General features: G+C 43.7%; 1 protein-coding gene across 1 annotated transcript; it reads right to left on the bottom strand.

The window, feature by feature from the left end:
- Positions 1-237: 237 nt before the first annotated feature.
- On the bottom strand, positions 238-1119 carry LOC115371057 (odorant receptor 131-2-like). Its single transcript, XM_030068172.1, has one exon. The coding sequence runs from the start codon at positions 1117-1119 to the stop codon at positions 238-240; it is 882 nt and encodes a 293-aa protein (XP_029924032.1).
- Between the last annotated feature and the right edge of the window lie 17168 nt (positions 1120-18287).

Genomic DNA, 18287 nt, shown 5'->3' with positions numbered 1-18287 from the left:
TATAAAGGCTACAGGATCTTTCCTTTAGCTTTTGACTGGGTGTGTCGTTGTATACCAGTATTAATCGTCCTTTCTATGTCCTGCCTTAACATGTTTTAATTCACTGACTGAAAGCAAAATGAAAGCTGTTTCACTGTGACACTGATAACAAAGTGGACTGAATTGCAGTCCTCATACATCAAATTTATCATCAAAGTATCTTGCTTACAAGCACATACTCAGTGCTCACTTCCAACATCATTCACCAGCATTTGCTTTGTTCAGGAAAGCTGAGCATCTCCACTGACAGCATAGATGCTGTATGAGGAGTGGCCTGATGGTTTGGTCTCTGAAGCCATAGATGAAAGTACTCAAACACCTGGGGAGGACGGTGAGGAAAATAAAGGAAAGGCTGTGAAGGCGTAAAACATGTGATCTCTCCATCATTGTAGCAGCCGCTGTGATGATGTTGGAGTGAAAAGTGGAGATGAGGATCAGGCCCAGCTGAAACAGGTGGAGCAAAAGGGTTTGGCTGGCCTTTCTGGCTGAGGCTTTGTTTGTTGAAGCAGACCTGGCAACAAGTGTCACACCAATATAGGAACAGATGATTGTGACACCCGCAGACAGGAAGACAATGCCAGAATATGCTGTGACAAAATAATAATACATTGGTACAAGAAACAAGGTCTCATCCGAGCAGAAGTCCTTCATGTGCAGGTCAAATGAGAACTCAGTATATGAACATAATAGCATTAAAACACGAATGATGATGCGGAGGGAACTGCTGAGCCACACCATGGTGATTGCCACACCTGTGTTTCTGACAGTGATGATGACAGCGTGTCTCAGTGGATAGCATATGGCCACGAATCTCTCCAGTGACATCACCGTTAGGGTTAGAGGAGAGATTGAGTACACGAGCAGCGGGGGTAATATTACAACACTGCACATGTAAAATGTCAGTTTTATCTGACAAATTGCCAACAGGAAAAGCAGCGAGCTTGATACCAGGTAAACAGTGTCTGCAAAAAGAAGATTATACAGCAGGATGTAGCGGGAGGTTTCACAAAATACCGACTTACTCCTCAAGGTGAACAGCAGGACACTGTTGATGTAGAGGAACATGCAGCTGGACCCCATGGTCAGACTGGCATATAATAATGTTTCCTGTGTTGTATGATACTTCAGGCCAGCAGTGTTATTGTAATTAGTCCTTGGCATTTTCAACATATTAGAAATTTTTCTGAAGAACAAAATGTCTCTATTGCCACCTGCTGCAGTTACTGGAGCACAAGACACAAACACAAAGAAAAGTCTATTACCCCCTGTGTAGAGATACTTCCTAAAGAGATCCGTAAAGGACAAAATCATCCACAGTGTTGTTAGCTATGACTCTACTGACAGCAATTTAAATATCATGCTGGTATCCACAAGAGCAGATCTGGTCTGGAGGAGTTGCCTTCCCTCCCTTCCTGTATATGAGCTTTATCCTCCCACCCACTTCAGGTGTCACCATCACATGTCAGCATGGTCACCCAATTAGAAATGGGCGGTGTAATCTTTGACTGATTCTTGAGAATTTGGATAAATCATGTCCCACTAAGAAAAATGTGATTTCTGCTGGAAATTTACAACATTTTAATGAATAAAAAGAATCAAGGGCATAATCAGGGGGTCCTTTGCACATTTGAAAGGTTCTTTTATAGGTTTATTTTTAATTTGTATTAATTTAATGATTATATGTTGGCCCATGGCCTACAAAACCAGTTGTCCTCGGATAGGAGATAATCATTTCAACTTGATTAAAACAACAAAAAGTAATAATTTCATTGAATATCTTTATCACATGAAACAGTACATCATAATATGTATTAAAAACTACAAACGATTGGTTTTGAACAATATTTACTATTATTTTGTGGTTGCTCAAAATGTGTCCCAGATATTCATCAGGTGAGACGTGTGCTGAAGGCAGTCAACCCTCGGAAGGCAACTGGACCTGATGGAGTGCCAGGCAGGGTCCTTAACTCCTGTGCTGACCAGCTCACTGGGGTTTTCACCAGGATTTTTAACACCTCCCTGCAACAGGCCACTGTACCATCCTGCCTGAAATCCAGCACCATCATCCCGGTGCCAAAGAAGACGGCTTCAAACGACCTCAACAGCTACAGGCCAGTAGCGCTGACACCGGTCGTTATGAAATGCTTCGAGAAACTGATCTCACAGCACATCAAATCCAGCCTCCCTGCCACTTTCGACTCTCATCAATATGCATACAGGTCAAACAGGTCCACTGAGGACGCCATCGTCACAGCAACACACACCGCTCTGAGTCATCTGGAGCACCGCAGCACCTACGTGAGGATGCTCTTTGTGGACTTCAGCTCCGCATTCAACACCATCATCCCAGACATCCTCACAGACAAGCTGCTTCACCTGGGCCTCTCCACCTCCATCTGCTCATGGATCAAAGACTTCCTCACCAACCGCTCACAGGTAGTCCGACTGGGACCCCACCTCTCCTCCACCATCAGGCTCAGCACCGGCGCACCACAAGGGTGCGTTCTCAGCCCTCTACTCTACTCCCTCTACACCTACGATTGTACTCCAGCTCACCCGTCCAACACCATCATTAAGTTTGCCGATGATACGACAGTCATCGGTCTCATTACTGAGGGTGACGAAGGGCACTACAGGGAGGAGATTGAGGGACTGACAGCGTGGTGTCAAAACAACAAACTGGGACTGAACACCACAAACACCAAGGAGATGATCATTGACTTCAGGAAGAAGCAGAAGACAGAACCTCTGCCACTCCTGATCAATGGGACCTGTGTGGAAAGAGTCAACACCTTCAGATTCCTGGGCGTCCACATCTCCGACGAACTCACATGGACTTACAACACCACTGCCATCATCAAGAAAACCCAGCAGCGTCTCCACTTCCTGAGGCTGCTGAAAAGGAACAACCTGGAGCAGAAGCTGCTGGTGACTTTCTATAACTCTGCTATAGAAAGTATCTTAACATATTGCATCACGGCATGGTACGCAAACTGCACTGAGGCAGAGAAAAAGGCACTGCAGAGATTGATCCGCTCTGCGGAAAAGATCATCGGATGCCCCCTGCCCTCACTGAACAGTATTGCCTCCACCCGGTACCTCAGCAGAGCAAATAAAATAATCAAGGACTTCTCACACCCAGGTCATGAACTTTTTCACCTTCTCCCCTCAGGAAGGAGATACAGACAGATCAAAACCCGCACATCCAGACTCAGAGACAGTTTCTTTCCCACAGCCATCAGAACACTTAACAGTCACACATGAACTGCCTCTCTCATCATCACATGCACTTTACACTGCCAGTTTGCACTTTATACTGATGCACCTTTAACTGTCCCTGTTGTTGCTGCTGTTGTCACTATGTTGTTTTATACTGTTTTTTTTTTTTTTTTTTTTTTTTTTTAACTATTTATTTATTTCTCTTATTTATTAATTTTATACATTGTTCTGAAGTAGCAATCCTCATTTTCGTTGTAACTTGTTGTGCAATGACAAATAAACTCATTCATTCATTCATTCATTGTTCTCTGGCTTTGACTGTCTGACAAATTAAATAGTGAATGCAACATCATAGCAGCCTGTTTGAGAAGTTATAGATGTCTGAATTTCCTATCAGCCCATGAACTTGTGATAGTAGCACAATACAGTTATGACTACAATACAAAAACCTCTAATGGTGGAAATACAACAAACTGATCATCACCAAAATCTTGTAGGTCACTGTAGAGTGACAGACGAGAGTTGTGGTCCTCATTTTTAAGTAGTGCAGGCAGGGGCGAAAATCCCATTTCAGAGAGTAATTCCTGGGGGGGACATGAAAAAATTGCTGTCTGGCACTACTGTACCACCCTCTTTCTCTCTTACGTTTCTTTGAAACTTGCCGTATAGTTTTGAGCCCTCAGCATGTTCATATGTTTTAAATAATGCTATTAAAAGCAATAATCCTCTAACCAAATTTCTTTGCTCACTGTTCCATTTCCACCACAGTCCATCAAAGAAGCTTTACAAGAACTAGAAACTCAAAATAAGCTCTAAAACTTGAATAATCCAACTCCATCAAAGTATTCTTCAAAAAAATATTTGTTGCTGTGTCAACAAAAAACAAAGCAAGATATGGCATCAAATAGTGACATACAGTATATGTTTGAGCTGTACGCTGTCCCTTTTAGATCAAATAAGAAAATGAAACGAAACTATGCCACAAAATAATGCAACTTAAAATGCAAAAAATAGATATCTATCTAGAGACAAATTCAAAATATCAGTAAAATATGATTGTTACGATCTGGCCCATGGAAAGGAGAAGCGCAGATTGATACAGGACGAGATACGATCAGAGGTGGAGGAAGAACGCTGCAGCAAGATGGCCGGCATGTCCAAACAAGGAGTGTGGACCAGGTGGGAGCATACAGATTCACGCAAAATCACCTGGGCAGAGCTGTGGAAAGCAGATCCATCTCACATCAAATTTCTTGTCCAGTCGGTGTATGATGTTCTCCCAAGCCCGGCCAACCTTCACACCTGGGGACTGGTAGACACTCCTGAGTGCAAGCTGTGCCAGAAGAGGGATACCCTGGAGCACATCTTGAGCAGTTGCTCAAGAGCACTAGGGGAAGGGCAATACCGTTGGCGCCACGACCACGTGTTGAAAGCTTCGGCAGACTCCATCTACACGGCGATCCAGCACAGCAAGACCCAGGCAGGCCCCAGTAAGTCTATCACCCTCATTAGAGCGGGGCAGAAGGCACAACACCACCAGCCTAGCTCTACAGGGGGGCTCCTCACCACCGCTCGTGACTGGCAGCTTCAAGTCGACCTGGGAAGACAGCTCAAGTTCCCAGCCAGCATCATAACCACTTCTCTCCGCCCAGATGTGGTACTAACATCAGAGTCCACCAAACAAGTGGTTATCCTGGAACTGGGAAGACCAGATTGAAGAGGCCCATGAGCGCAAGAGGGCCAAGTACACAGAGATCAGCGCAGAATGCCGAAACAACAGCTGGAAAGCCCGCTGTGAGCCAGTTGAAGTCAGGTGCTGAGGCTTCGCTGGCCAGTCACTGCTGCGAACCCTCCTTGGAGTGAAAGGACTGCATTTAAGGAAAGCCATCAAGAACATCATAGAGGCTGCAGAGCCTTGCGGTGGCTGTGGATCCGTAGGGGGGAACCGTGGAACATCATGCCACTTGGACACAAGCCGGGGACTGATCATCCCCGGCTGGGTCGCCCGGGCGAGGGTGTATGATGATCAAAGACCCGAAACACCCTATGACCCCGGGTTCTTCACTGAGGATGTGTCCAAGTAGCACTAGAGGGTGTAACTATTTCTGACATTAATATCCTCACAGACTTTTTGAAAGAATAAAAAGCTCAGTATTTGCTCCTCCTGTGGTCTGTCCTCTCTCTCCCTCACTGTCTCATTAGCTGTTAGCTTAAACAGAGAGCTGAAAGAGGCAGGTTTTGGACAAAGCAGGGAAAAATATCGCTTTTCATATTACAACCTTGTGCTTGGTGAACAAGTGGTGTGATAAATGACTCACTGGCTTTCACTTTAGGTTTTGTTGTTAGTTATCATTAGGCTGCCTCTCAGGCTGACGGACTGACTGAAAGTTACCAAGCTGCTGCTCTGCCAGCTGGAAAAGGATGCGGACCAAACCACTTTGAAGCATGGGGGAATCATAAATTTTTAACACTAAAAAACACACTGTTTTACATTTGTAATTAGCACCGCTTGCATTGTATTTTCATTGAATATTATTATATCATTGTCCCCCCTGACCACCCCGGGATTTCTGCCTATGAGTTCAGGAGAGTTTGCATCAGCTATAGGACTCTATTTTCGCAGACCAGGCGAGGCGGAGGCGCAGCACAGCTGCGCTGCGCCAACTGGGTGTGGCCAAGTGGATTTTGCAATTTTGGCATGCCGTGCGCCTTGGCGCAACTACTGCGCCGTTCTTCCTACCGGCACAAGGGAGGAGAGAAGGCGTGGAGTGGGTTTGACACAGCTGATTTACTGAGGCCCCTGTCCTCGCCTTTAAAATGCGCTGCACGAAGGCATAATGAACGTTCACACAGTTGACATGGAGAAAGAGAGCAGCAGCAACACACACCCAGGACAAAGAGGCCAGTCTTGGCTGCTGGAATGATGCTGGAGCTACCTGCCATCCATCTGTCCATCCATCCATCCATCCATGCATTTATCCTTACATTCGTCTTCTTCATTCCCCTGTCTTTCCATTACCTACCTGCCTCGCATCTCTTTTTTCCAGCTCTGTCACCATCTGTTAAAGTTATTGATTTTTACGAGCAAATATAAATTTAACTGTGAAGCCCCCATTTTTCATGAATGTTTTTACCTCAAAGGATAATCCTCGCCATATTCATATAAATAGCCTACATGTTTGTTTGCAACTTTTGACTCCCATCACTTACTGATGCAACGACATACTAGAGATTAAAACAAAATCCAGTTCATGAAAGCTATTACATTTGCTGTTCTAAACGTCCAGAGTCTGGCAAGGAACTGATGCATTTTACATTTTCGATATGTGTGGAATCAGGGTTTCCCCTAGAAAAAAAAATTGGCACCGGACAATGTGACCGGCAGGTTTTCAGTTTACCGGACAAATGTTTGAAATTCCGGTCAAATATTATCTGAATTTATTCAGCTTAAAATTATATGCAGGCTACACAAAAATGATATCAAGGCATGTCAATTTCTAGAGTAATCTTTTTATTGAAAAGTAGGCTATATCAAATAAAATGAGTGCCATCAATTGACTCACGTGCGTAACGTCTAAAATAAATAAATAAATAAATATTGCACAAGCCTGTGCTCTTTTAACATGAACATTGCATACAATTGCAAACAATTGCAACTACAATTTGCAAACAAAAAACTGGCTCATACCATTTTTTAATAACGCTGCGTGCTGCCAACTTGAAATCAAATTGATGCAATAAAAACTTAATTCAGCAGCTGAATTAAAATCGAAAGTCTCTCCGCAACTTGCAATGCTCATCCATCTTGTGACCTTGTTCTCCCCCAAGCAACTTCGCTGCGCTGTTTTGCTCCGGTTCTGCAGAGAAAAACCTCTCTCTCTCGCTCTCTCTCTGGTACACTGGAGACAGGGATCACGCAGGCTATTTTTTAAAAAATAAATAAATAAATAAATAAAATTACGTGAAAATTGACTGTTTTAATAAAATTCAAATTGTGCTTAGAGGCAATATTTTCACCGGGCATTTAAAAATTACTGGATTACCTTTGGCTGATTTTAGGCTACCAGTCATAGTTCGGTGATTACTGGATAACGGAAACCCATTGTGGAGTATTTATGTATTTGGAAGAAGAACTGTGTAGTTAACACGAGCAGCGCCAGACACCATGACTGGAAAAAAGACATCACCATACTGGACACATTGTTTGACTGACAGGTGATTAGGTTGGGTTTTCATTACGCATGCCAAACGGTGCCAGACTCCTTTTATCTGACATCAGATGTGACGGGACAGATGATATGGAGATACATCTATGTGCTGATTGAGATTATAGCATTGAATAGTGGTTTTTGTGGGTATTTATTGCATTGTTAATGTGTCTGACAGTTTGTGAGGTTGTGGTGACGTGTGCACACTGCCCGCCGGTCAGCCAAAATTCCACTGCGCCGGCCCCGCTGGGCCTTGCGCCGAAAGTAGACGTGGTTTCAGTTGGCGAGCTTTTGGCACACCTCGGGGAAGCCTTTTGGCATGAAAATGTCACTGCGCCAGGCTGCATCTGTCGACACCTCGCCCCTGCTGCGCCGCGACTCCCATCTTGGCGCACCTCGGTCTGCGAAAATACGAAACTGTGCGCCCCACGGGTTGCGCTGGTCGAAAATAGCTCTGCGCGGGTTGCGCCTCACTGCGCCACCCTGCGCTGCGCCGGGAAAATAGAGCCCATAGTGTTATCACTCTGCTCAGCCTCTCTGGGAAACCTTTAACCAAGCTGCTGAAAAGGAGCTTCAGGAGTGCGGGGTGCTAGTTTGGCCACTGTGAGCCATTTGGTCTTGAGGCCATGGTTCTCTGATGGCCTCAGACTTGGTGGTTTGTCCCCCCAGAGCTGGGATTGAGTTACTGCCTCAAATGGAGTAGTCCTACCCTCAAATGTTTACATTTGAGGGTAAAATGAAGCAGGAGATCAAAAGGCGGATCAGGGCAGTGGTGGCAGGAGTCATGCGTTTGTTGTACCAGACCACTGTGGTGAAGAGGGAGTTGAGCCAGAAGGCAAAGCTTTCAAGTTACACACTGATTTTTCTTTCAAGCTACATCGATGGTTATGAACTTTGGGTAGTGACCAAAAGAATGTGCAGATACAAGCGATGGAAATGAGTTTCCTCTGCCGGGTGGCTGGGCACACCCACATGGAGAGGGTGAGGAGCTCAGAGCGCAGCCACTGCTCTTGTAAATTGATAGAAGGTGGCTGATATTCTTCCGGCATCTAGTTCCGGCGCCTCTCTTGGAGGTGTTCCAGACACAATCAACTGGGAGGAGACCCACGGCAGACCCAGGACACTCTGGGAGAGTCATATATCCTGACTTGCCTGGGAATGCCTTGAGATCCCTACAAGGAACTGGAGGCTGTGGCCATTCAAAAGAACATCTGGACTCACTTCCTCAGCCTACTATCGCTGCATTTCAGCCCTGAATAATCGATAGAAGATGGATCGATGGATGGATCACCAAAGCATGAACACAAGATTTGCAAGAACATCCTGACAACCAAAATGCTAAACCAATTTAATAAAAGGTATTAGGTGTATTTTTTGGCAAAATGGAAGTTTTCACTATTGACATGTATGATTTCAGTGAACAATTTCCAGTGAGAAACATGCTGTCTTCACATAGTGAACTGTTACAGAGGTGTACAGAGGCCTGATGGAGAGCTTGGCTACATGGTACAACGATAATGACCTGAGGCTCTATTTCTACAAAACCAATAAGCTTGTGGCAGATTACCAGGGAAACTGGACCCCGCTGTCCTGGTTGTCATCCAAGGAGAGGAAATCAAATGAAAATGATAAGTGTGGCCAGAACAGTGTTTTTTTGCAGATCATTATGAAGTCACTGTGAATTTGATCGTTAATTTTTGGATATAAAATATCAATACTTAATCATTGTACCCCACAGTACATTCATGTGGAACTTTGTCATTATCATATGAGTTATTGACTTTTGTCCAGAAATGTGGTTTGTCAGGTCACCTTTGCCCTCTGACCATCAAAATCTCACTGGTTCATCTTTGAATCCAAGTGAACGTTTGTTCCACATTTGTAGAAATGTACTTGAGCAAGGCCAACTTTCAGGCCTTTTCAGGTACAACTCAAGACTTCTTCCATACAAAAGAAGTGAGTGAGTCCCTTGGTGACATAACAGCTGACAATGATGTAAATATTTGCTCAGAGCATTAGTGATGAGCTGGAGCCTCATTCTCCACTGCAATGAATTATTTATGTTATAATAAGGGGACAGCAGGGGCTTCTAACTGACACCTAACTTCTAATTGGTTTCTAGGGAGTGGAAATGTTTTTCTCAAACTTACCAACACCAGGTCTTGACTTTGAGGTCATGGCAAGTGTAAGCGCAGCAACTTTCATGCAAGCAAGGACAACAGCTTCACATGGGTGAAGACTTCCAATTGCACGAAGCATAGAATTTCTACAAAAATACTGGTTGTAATTCCTTCCAAATTTCTTGCATTTATGTCAGATGATTCTTTTTTTCAGACACATAATTCACAAATGGAAAAGACAAAAGGATGAGCCTGTAATGGGTTAGGAATGGTGGACTCAAAAGGCAGAGAAATGAGAAGTGAGGTAGCTGATCAGTTCAAAGAATGTTTAATACTACTTGGGTACAGGATGATGAATCCGGGATGAGGGATTGACAGATTGCAGAATGACGGGTCTCCAGGGGCCTCATGTACAAAGCGTGCGTACACACAAAAACGTGGCGTATGCCCTTTTCCACGGTAAAGTTCAGGTGTATCAAGAGTGAAATGACCGTGGAAATGGGCAGTGCCTCACGCCAACTTCATAGCTGGCGTATGCACGTTTCCACAGCTACTGATCCTTTGGCGACACTTAGAGATGCTGGGAAACTGTTGATAATGTGAAAACAGTTAGTACCAGACACATGAACAATTAAAACTGATGAACAATAAATACACCCACGTGTCTGGAATTAGATTAGTGGATATAAAAGCATGCGCAAAGTGTTGAAAATACCGTTAACAACAATGGCTGCTTTAGCAGTATTAGAAGACATTGGCGGTTTTCCTAATGTTATCGGAGCTATTAACTGCACACACACATATTGCTAAGCACCATCACAGGTAAATTTGTTTATGTCAACAAGAAGCATTTTTTAAACGATCAATGTACAGATCATATGTGATGCGCAAATGCAATTAACCAACATTGTAATGAGGTGGCCTGGTTCAACGCACGATTCATATATTCTGAGGGAACAGACTGGCACTGTGCGCGATGGATGGCTTCTTGGTGAGTAAATAATTTATTCATTTAATTGTCCTAATATTAAGCCCCCTCATATGCATTGAGCATGTGCACCACCAAATATGATCCTGTCTTCACAGCATCAGTACCAGTCTGTGGTTCAAGAGCGCGCACCATGCACCAGGGCTCAGTCCCGATCACAGCGACCGGGGATCTAATCCGACTTCAGCTCCTTTGCTGCATGTCATCCCCCCTCTCTCCCCTTTCTATCTCTACTGTGACTATCAAATAAAGCAGAAATCCTAAAAAAAATACTTAATCATCCTCACCTTTTCCCCGGCGCACTTCTGCATTTATTTACAACAAGATCCGTGTAAGTGGTGTATGAAATTAACAAGCAATTAATCAATGCACATCTTACCTGGGAGGCCATTCAGGCCCGGCAACATTTGATTTCAACCATATAAAAGAGTCAAGGACACAGAATTCACTTATTCACCAATGCATTCAATTCAGTGTGTGTGCGCCTTTCTGACCCCACAGCATTGACAGCCCCACACACACTCTCCCGCTCACTCCTCTTGCGTTTCGTGTTGGACAGCATGCCAAACAGTACATTTTTGCGCAGATACACTTCAGTGAGGAGCATCTCTAATTGTGAAATTTCTTTTTTCCGTCGTATTCATGTTAGGGGTTGTAGTTTTCTGATCATGCAGAGAGGGCAATCTCAGGTGCATATTTTGCATATTTAAATGGGGCGTGGACAGGGAGGAGTCAGGTGCTCCAACATGTGCACTCAATTCCACGTTGATTCGGATGTTCAAAGGAAATGTGCTTGGATTCATGTGTACGCCCAGATTGAAACATCTGGATTTTTTTGTGCATACGACATTTTCTGGATTTAAGCGTAGGCCATTTTTCAGTAGGAAATCCACGCAAGTCTTTGTACATGAGGCCCCAGGTGAGGGATGGATGCAGGGCTTGGCTGGCTGATCGGCTGGGTGGCTGGGTGGCAGACTGGACAGGCAAAAGAACTGGCTTGAATGCAACTGACAGTGGTTACTGAGTCAACAATCTGGTGAGGTCTGGTTGTTAGAGGCAGCCTCTTGTAGTGCAGAGATAATTAGTTGATGGCAGACAGCTGAGCAGGCTGAAGACCCAACCTCTGCACACCAGGAGCCTCATGTACAAAGGGTACGTATGCACAAAAACGTGGTGAACGTCCTTTTCCATGGCAGAGTTCAGTTCAAGATTGAAATGACCGTGGAAATGTGCGGTGCTGGGACAGGGCGGTTGTTGGTGTTGGTGTTCCCGGGAACCTGGGCGGTAAGTAAGGACAGGAAGCAATAAACTGACCACTATGGCCACAATACAGGTAGGATTGAGACTTGAGCCTACGGGTTCTTTCCTCTGCGAATAGGTGTACATGATTCACCTGCATAGGCTCCAGCTTGGTACTCACAGGCATTTCACGGCGGGGCTCATGCTTACTGGGGAAAGCAGAGCGGTGTGCAGCAGATGGAAGAGAGGAAGCCGAGTCCAAACACCAAAGTGTAACTTGGTCCACTACTTTGATGGCTAGCTTGATTGCCTCAACCAAAGATGTTAAATCCCCCCTGTGAGCAATCTCTCTACCAATCTCCTTGTTTAAACCGCTCTGAAAAGCTGGAATGAGGGCGCTCCAGCCAGACTCCACTGCCAAACTCCTGAACTGGTTGACATATTCACGGACAAAGAGCCTTCTCTGGCAGATTCTTAGTAGACGCTGACCGACTTGCTGACCCCGAATGGGAAAATCATACATTTTATTTAATTCTGCAGAGAAGGTGGCAAAAGACAGGGCTATGGGTGAGCCTTCTTCAAAGAGGGCGTTGTACAAATTCAATGGAGGGCCCTCAAATAAATTTAGCATGTAAACTACTTTTGCTGTTTCACTGGCATAACGAACTGGCTGAGCACTAAATGCTAGCTGTTAGGGTGTCCAGAATATGTCGCTGGTGGAGGAATGTTGGGTTCAGGGCCGAAGAGGCTGGCTGGCCAGCTGGGGCTGGCTGCTGGCTAGCAGCTTAAGGTGGAGAGGCAGAGGCCAGAGCTGAAGCTAAATGCTCACTGAGAGTAGCAAGAGCTGAACTAACATTCTGAAGCTGATCTGATAGATGCTTAAGGGCCTCGTCATGAGTGCCTAAAAGCTGGCCTTGCTGGGCAACAGCTTGTCTCAAAGCTTCATTCCCTGCAGAGTCCATTCTTGGCCAGATTGTACCATAACGGGTTAGGAATGGTGGACTCAAAAGGCAGAGAAATGAGAAGTGAGGCAGCTGAGCAGTTCAAAGAATGTTTAATACTACTTGGGTGCAGGATGATGAGCCCGGGATGAGGGATTGACAGATTGCAGAATGACGGGTCTCCAGGTGAGGGATGGATGGAGGGCTCGGCTGGCTGAACTGGCTAGGTGGCAGACAGAACACAGGACTGGTGCTGGAGGCCGGGTAAGAGCTGGATCCATGGCAGAAAAATAGAGAAGTTACTTTGGATGCAAAATATAAAAAGACAGGCAAAAGATCTGGCTTGAATGCAACTGACAGTGGTTACTGAGTCAACAATCTGGAGAGGTCTAGTTGTTAGAGGTATCCTCTTGTAGTGCTGAGATGATTAGTTGATGGCAGGTGGTTTCAGCGCCCTGGATAACATCCCAACATAGGGCCGTACTGGGAGACTGTTTCAGGCCACGAATCAATCATGTAATCAGGCCGGGGGGGCCGCATCTTTCTCAAGTGCCTTCTTTCCTTTCTCCCTTTCCACACCACATTTCCTATTTTTTGGGTAATTAATTTATTAACTTAAATTCAATCACGCAACCTTTCCTTCCGCCTCCTCTCCTCTCCTCCACAGTCAGACACACACACGCGAGTCGCGACACCCCCTCCTCAACATGCTTCCTGTGTTTAGGCTACAACAGACTCGGACTGTTGGGGCAGATGTTAATCAAAACAAACCAATCACATCTTGATCTCTTCACAGCTGGCCTCTGATTGGCCTGGCCTATCTCTCTGACTTAAAAAAATAAAAGGTCAGACTGGCGAGGCCAGCCGGACCAGACTGGCCTGACAGCTGATTGGCCTGGCCGGTGACCTGTCTAAAAAAATAAAAAAAAAGAAGACAGGCAGACCACCAGGCCAGTGACAAGCCGGCGCATCGGGAATTCTCCCGGTTCTCCCGATATATAGTCCCAACACATGTTAAAAACCTGGGACTTCCCACCAGTCTGTCAGAACTGAAGAAGCTTCTTGGAATAGAAATGAAAGGTCTTCAAGAATATAAACACAGTCCAGTTGATCTTGACTAAGTTCTGTGTGGGTAACCATGACCTGGATGAGTGAGAACCTACACAGACATGAGAAATAATAGAATCCCAGAGGAGGGGGCGCCCCAGTAGCTCACCTTTAGGAGCATGTACCACTTGTCAAGGCTGAGTCCTTACCACAGCGGCCTGGGTTTGAGTCCGATCCCTGGTCATTTGCTGCATTTCATCCCCTCTCTCTCCCCTGCCTCTCCTATCTCTCTCTACTGTGACTCTCAAATAAAGCCTAAAAAATGTTTTTTTTTTACTGTTAAAGTGTTTGTTATGATACTATATATTATACTGTTATGTTAGTCAGTCCCCATCAGGGGCCTGTCCAGTGGAAACCTGATGTTTAGACATAAGACAATCATTGCCGACCTGATAGGACTTAGCTGTATCATCTACAAAAATGACCAGAATATCACTTTCTGCCTTTCAACATGTGCATCATTTAACTTACAAGGCACAGCATTGCAATGTTTATATCTTCTGCTATCAACTTCTATTTTCATTTGTTTTCTTCATTGTTTTTCAACTCTCCTTTGTCAGTTTTAACTCTTGACAACATGACTGCCACCTTGTGTTGTGTATTAGTACTGCACACAGTTTTTAATTCTTAATGTCACAAAAAAATGAATTCACATTTTAATTAGGGCTGGGCAAGTTAACGCGTTATTATCACGTTAATTCATTAGACTATTGACGCCGATATTTACTTTATCGCGCATTAACGCATGTTGCTCACACGCTTTTATTTTGTAAAAGTCTGTTGCACTCACATTACCTAAAGCCCAAACGCGCCCAAGAACGTTTGCCCCCGGTGTGCACGTCATCACATTGAAACAGACACAGGCATGGCCCGACGACATTATAAATCAGTGTAGTTCAAATACATTCATCATGTCTTCCTTTTAACTAAAAGACGTTTTTGGTCCTTTTAATCAGACATGGGATGTTTATTTACCGTGACAGTTTCGGAGGTAACTTCCTCCTCCTTCAGAAAGGTCCAACTGACAGCCGGAGCGGCACCTGGCAGATCCAGCAGAATAGACCTGGCCGGGTTGCCCCACACCGCGCGTTGCCGCGGCCGGTGCTGGCCGGTACTGACGCAGTGCCGGCCAGCACCAGGTTTGCCGGATCCCCGCGCACACAGACTGCTGTAGCCTACTTTCACTATAAACAGACTTTTGTTTATACACGGTTGCAGCAGCACAACGGACAGCGACACAGACAACATGGTTGATTATTGATTGCGCAACAATCGCTTGTGAAAGGTTGTTTTCTCTTGCTGGTCACATTGTGCAAAATAAAAAGAGAGCTTCTTTATCTAATGAAAATGTAAATAATCGTGTGTGCCTTAGCAACTGGCTTAGTGCAGAGGAATAGAAAAAAAAAACAGAAGTCCAGTAAAACATGCGCTTTACATTCTAGTCCCCTGTAAAGGAAGTTTCAGTAGTGAACTTTTTTGTGCTTCACACTTTGGTATTGAACATAGACTGGTAATGCTGCTCCCTGTTAAAAGTTTCTGCTGTTACCTCAGAAATTGCCTGTTTGTCCTGATTGTGGCTCAGGATTTTGTTGGTAGATTTTTTTTTTCATAAAGAGAATGTCCTGGCAATAAGCTTTAATTTATTATTATTACTATTATTATTTATTTTATTTATTATTATTATTATTATTATTATGACATTTTTTAAGTTGAGATTTACACTAAATATGTGTTACTGATAAGTGGTGATGTTAAAAGTGTTTGCACAACAAATGTTATGGCACTTTCGTTTATATGGCAGCAGAACATTGAAATAAAAGTGCTCTTTACACTACTTATTGGATTTTGCGAATACAATGCGATTAATTGTGATTAATCAGGCAAATTATGCAATTAATTGCGATTAAAGATTTTAATTGTTGCCCAGCCCTAATTTTAATGTTAACCATTTTAACTGTATGTACATGTTTATGAAGTATAACTGAATGAATTACTGTATCCATGAACTAAAGATATAACACGACCTTTACTGACATTATCATTGACTGAATCACAGCCGTGTTGATGTTCAGTATAAAAATACAATCTCAAGTGTGATATTGTTTTTATACACCGTTTTGTGAACAATGACATTAATTAGTTAATGGTAATAAGCTACAAGAGATTAGTAATATTTTATTTAATCACTTTTCAGCTCCACCAACACAAATAGTTCTGGCAGACTTAATAATGAAATGGAAGTTTTCACTTTTGCCATGTATGATTTCAGTGAGAAACATCCTGTCTTCACATAGAGACTTTGGTTACAGAGGAGTACAGAGGCCTGATCGAGAGCTTGGTTACATGGTGCAGCAATAATCACCTGAGGCTCAATCCCAGTAAAACCAATAAGCTTGTGGCAGATTACCAGAGAAACTGGACCCTGCTGTCCTAGCTCATCATCCAGGGAGAGGAGGTCAAATGAAAATGCTGAGTCATGGCGCTGAATAATGGCTAGAAAAGTGTTTTTGCAGAACTTGATGGTTTCATAGTGAAGTTAACCTTCAATTTTGTGATATTAAATGTCATTACTTCATCATTTTTTACAATATGACATTCATGTGAAACTTTGTTGTAATTAGAATGTGAATGATTGAATTTTGTCCAGAAATGTGTTTTGAAAGGTCACAGTGCTCTTGACTTTTTACCTCTGACCACCAGAGGCATTGTTTATTTCCATAATATTCCAATAGTAACTCAAACCCATCTACTGAAACCAGCGAAAGAACTGTGAATAAAGGATTATTTAAGTCTGAGTGGTGTAATAACTAACAAACTGAAACTGTGACAATACACACGATAATAATGATGTTAACAATAGTATTATAAAGTTCAGACACACACACACACACACACACACACACACACACATACACACACATCAAAGATACACACACATACACACTCACCTCACAAACACACACACACACACACACACACACACCCCACAGCATAAATCACCCACTAAATGTATTCATATATACAAATTTACTTTGGTACAAAAGACATTGTGCATTGTGCTGATTACAGAGTTGCATCACTTCGAACATCATGTGAATGTCAGAAAGTACCAAGATCACAAAGGAGTTGTGCAAAGCCAAGCTCTCTTTGAGTTAGAAATCTTATCAAAACCTATCAAAGACGCTTGCTCTCTACACTTGTCATCTGACCAGTGGCCTTCTCTTTCGCTTACTGGATTTATGAATAAAAGCTGTCATCACTGAAGACCTCAGGTGTATAAGATAGACCTTATACATCTGTGGCACAGATATTTCACATATGGAGATCATTCTGTTACCTCTAAATATGTGATTAATCTATAAAGGCTAACAGACCTTTCTTTTAGCTTTTGACTGGGCGTGTCGTTGTATACCAGTATTTACCGTCCTTTCTATGTCCTGCCTTAACATGTTTTAATTCACTGACTGAAAGCAAAATGAAAGCTGTTTCACTGTGACACTGACAAAAAAGTGGACTGAATTGCAGTCCTCATACATGAAATTTATCATCAAAGTATCTTGTATACAAGCACATATTCAGTGCTCACTTCCAACATCATTCACCAGCATTTGCTTTGTTCAGGAAAGCTGAGCATCTCCACTGACAGCATAGATGCTGTATGAGGAGTGGCCTGATGGTTTGGTCTCTGAGGCCATAGATGAAAGTACTCAAACACCTGGGGAGGATGTTGAGGCAAATAAAGAAAAGACTGTGAAGGCGTAAAACATGTGATCTCTCCATGATTGTAGCAGCGGCTGTGATGATGTTGGAGTGAAAAGTGGAGATGAGAATCAGGCCCAGCTGAAACAGGTGGAGCAAAAGGGTTTGGCTGGCCTTTCTGGCTGAGGCTTTGTTTGTTGAAGCAGACCTGGCAACAAGCGTCACACCAATATAGGAACAGATGATTGTGACACCCGCAGACAGGAAGACAATGCCAGAATATGCTGTGACAAAATAATAATACATTGGTACAAGAAACAAGTTTTCATCTGAGCAGAAGTCCTTCATGTGCAGGTTGAATGAGAACTCAGTATTTGAACATAATAGCATTAAAACACGAATGATAATGCTGAGGGAACTGCTGAGCCACACCATGGTGATTGCCACACCTGTGCTTCTGAGAGTGATGATGACAGCGTGTCTCAGTGGATAGCATATGGCCACGAATCTCTCCAATGACATCACCGTTAGGGTTAGAGGAGAGATTGAGTACATGAGCAGCGTGGGCAATATTACAACACTGCACATGTAAAATGTCAGTTTTATCCGAAAAGCAGCCAACAGGTAAAGCAGCGAGCTCGATACCAGATAAACAGTGTCTGCAAAAAGAAGATTATACAGCAGGATGTAGCGAAAGGTTTCACGAAATACCGACTTACTCCTCAAG

This window comes from Myripristis murdjan, chromosome 14 (genome assembly GCF_902150065.1).
Source record: "Myripristis murdjan chromosome 14, fMyrMur1.1, whole genome shotgun sequence".
NCBI lineage: Eukaryota > Metazoa > Chordata > Actinopteri > Holocentriformes > Holocentridae > Myripristis > Myripristis murdjan.
The sequence above is the reverse complement of the archived record's forward strand: the minus strand, read 5'-3'. Positions and strand labels throughout refer to the sequence as shown.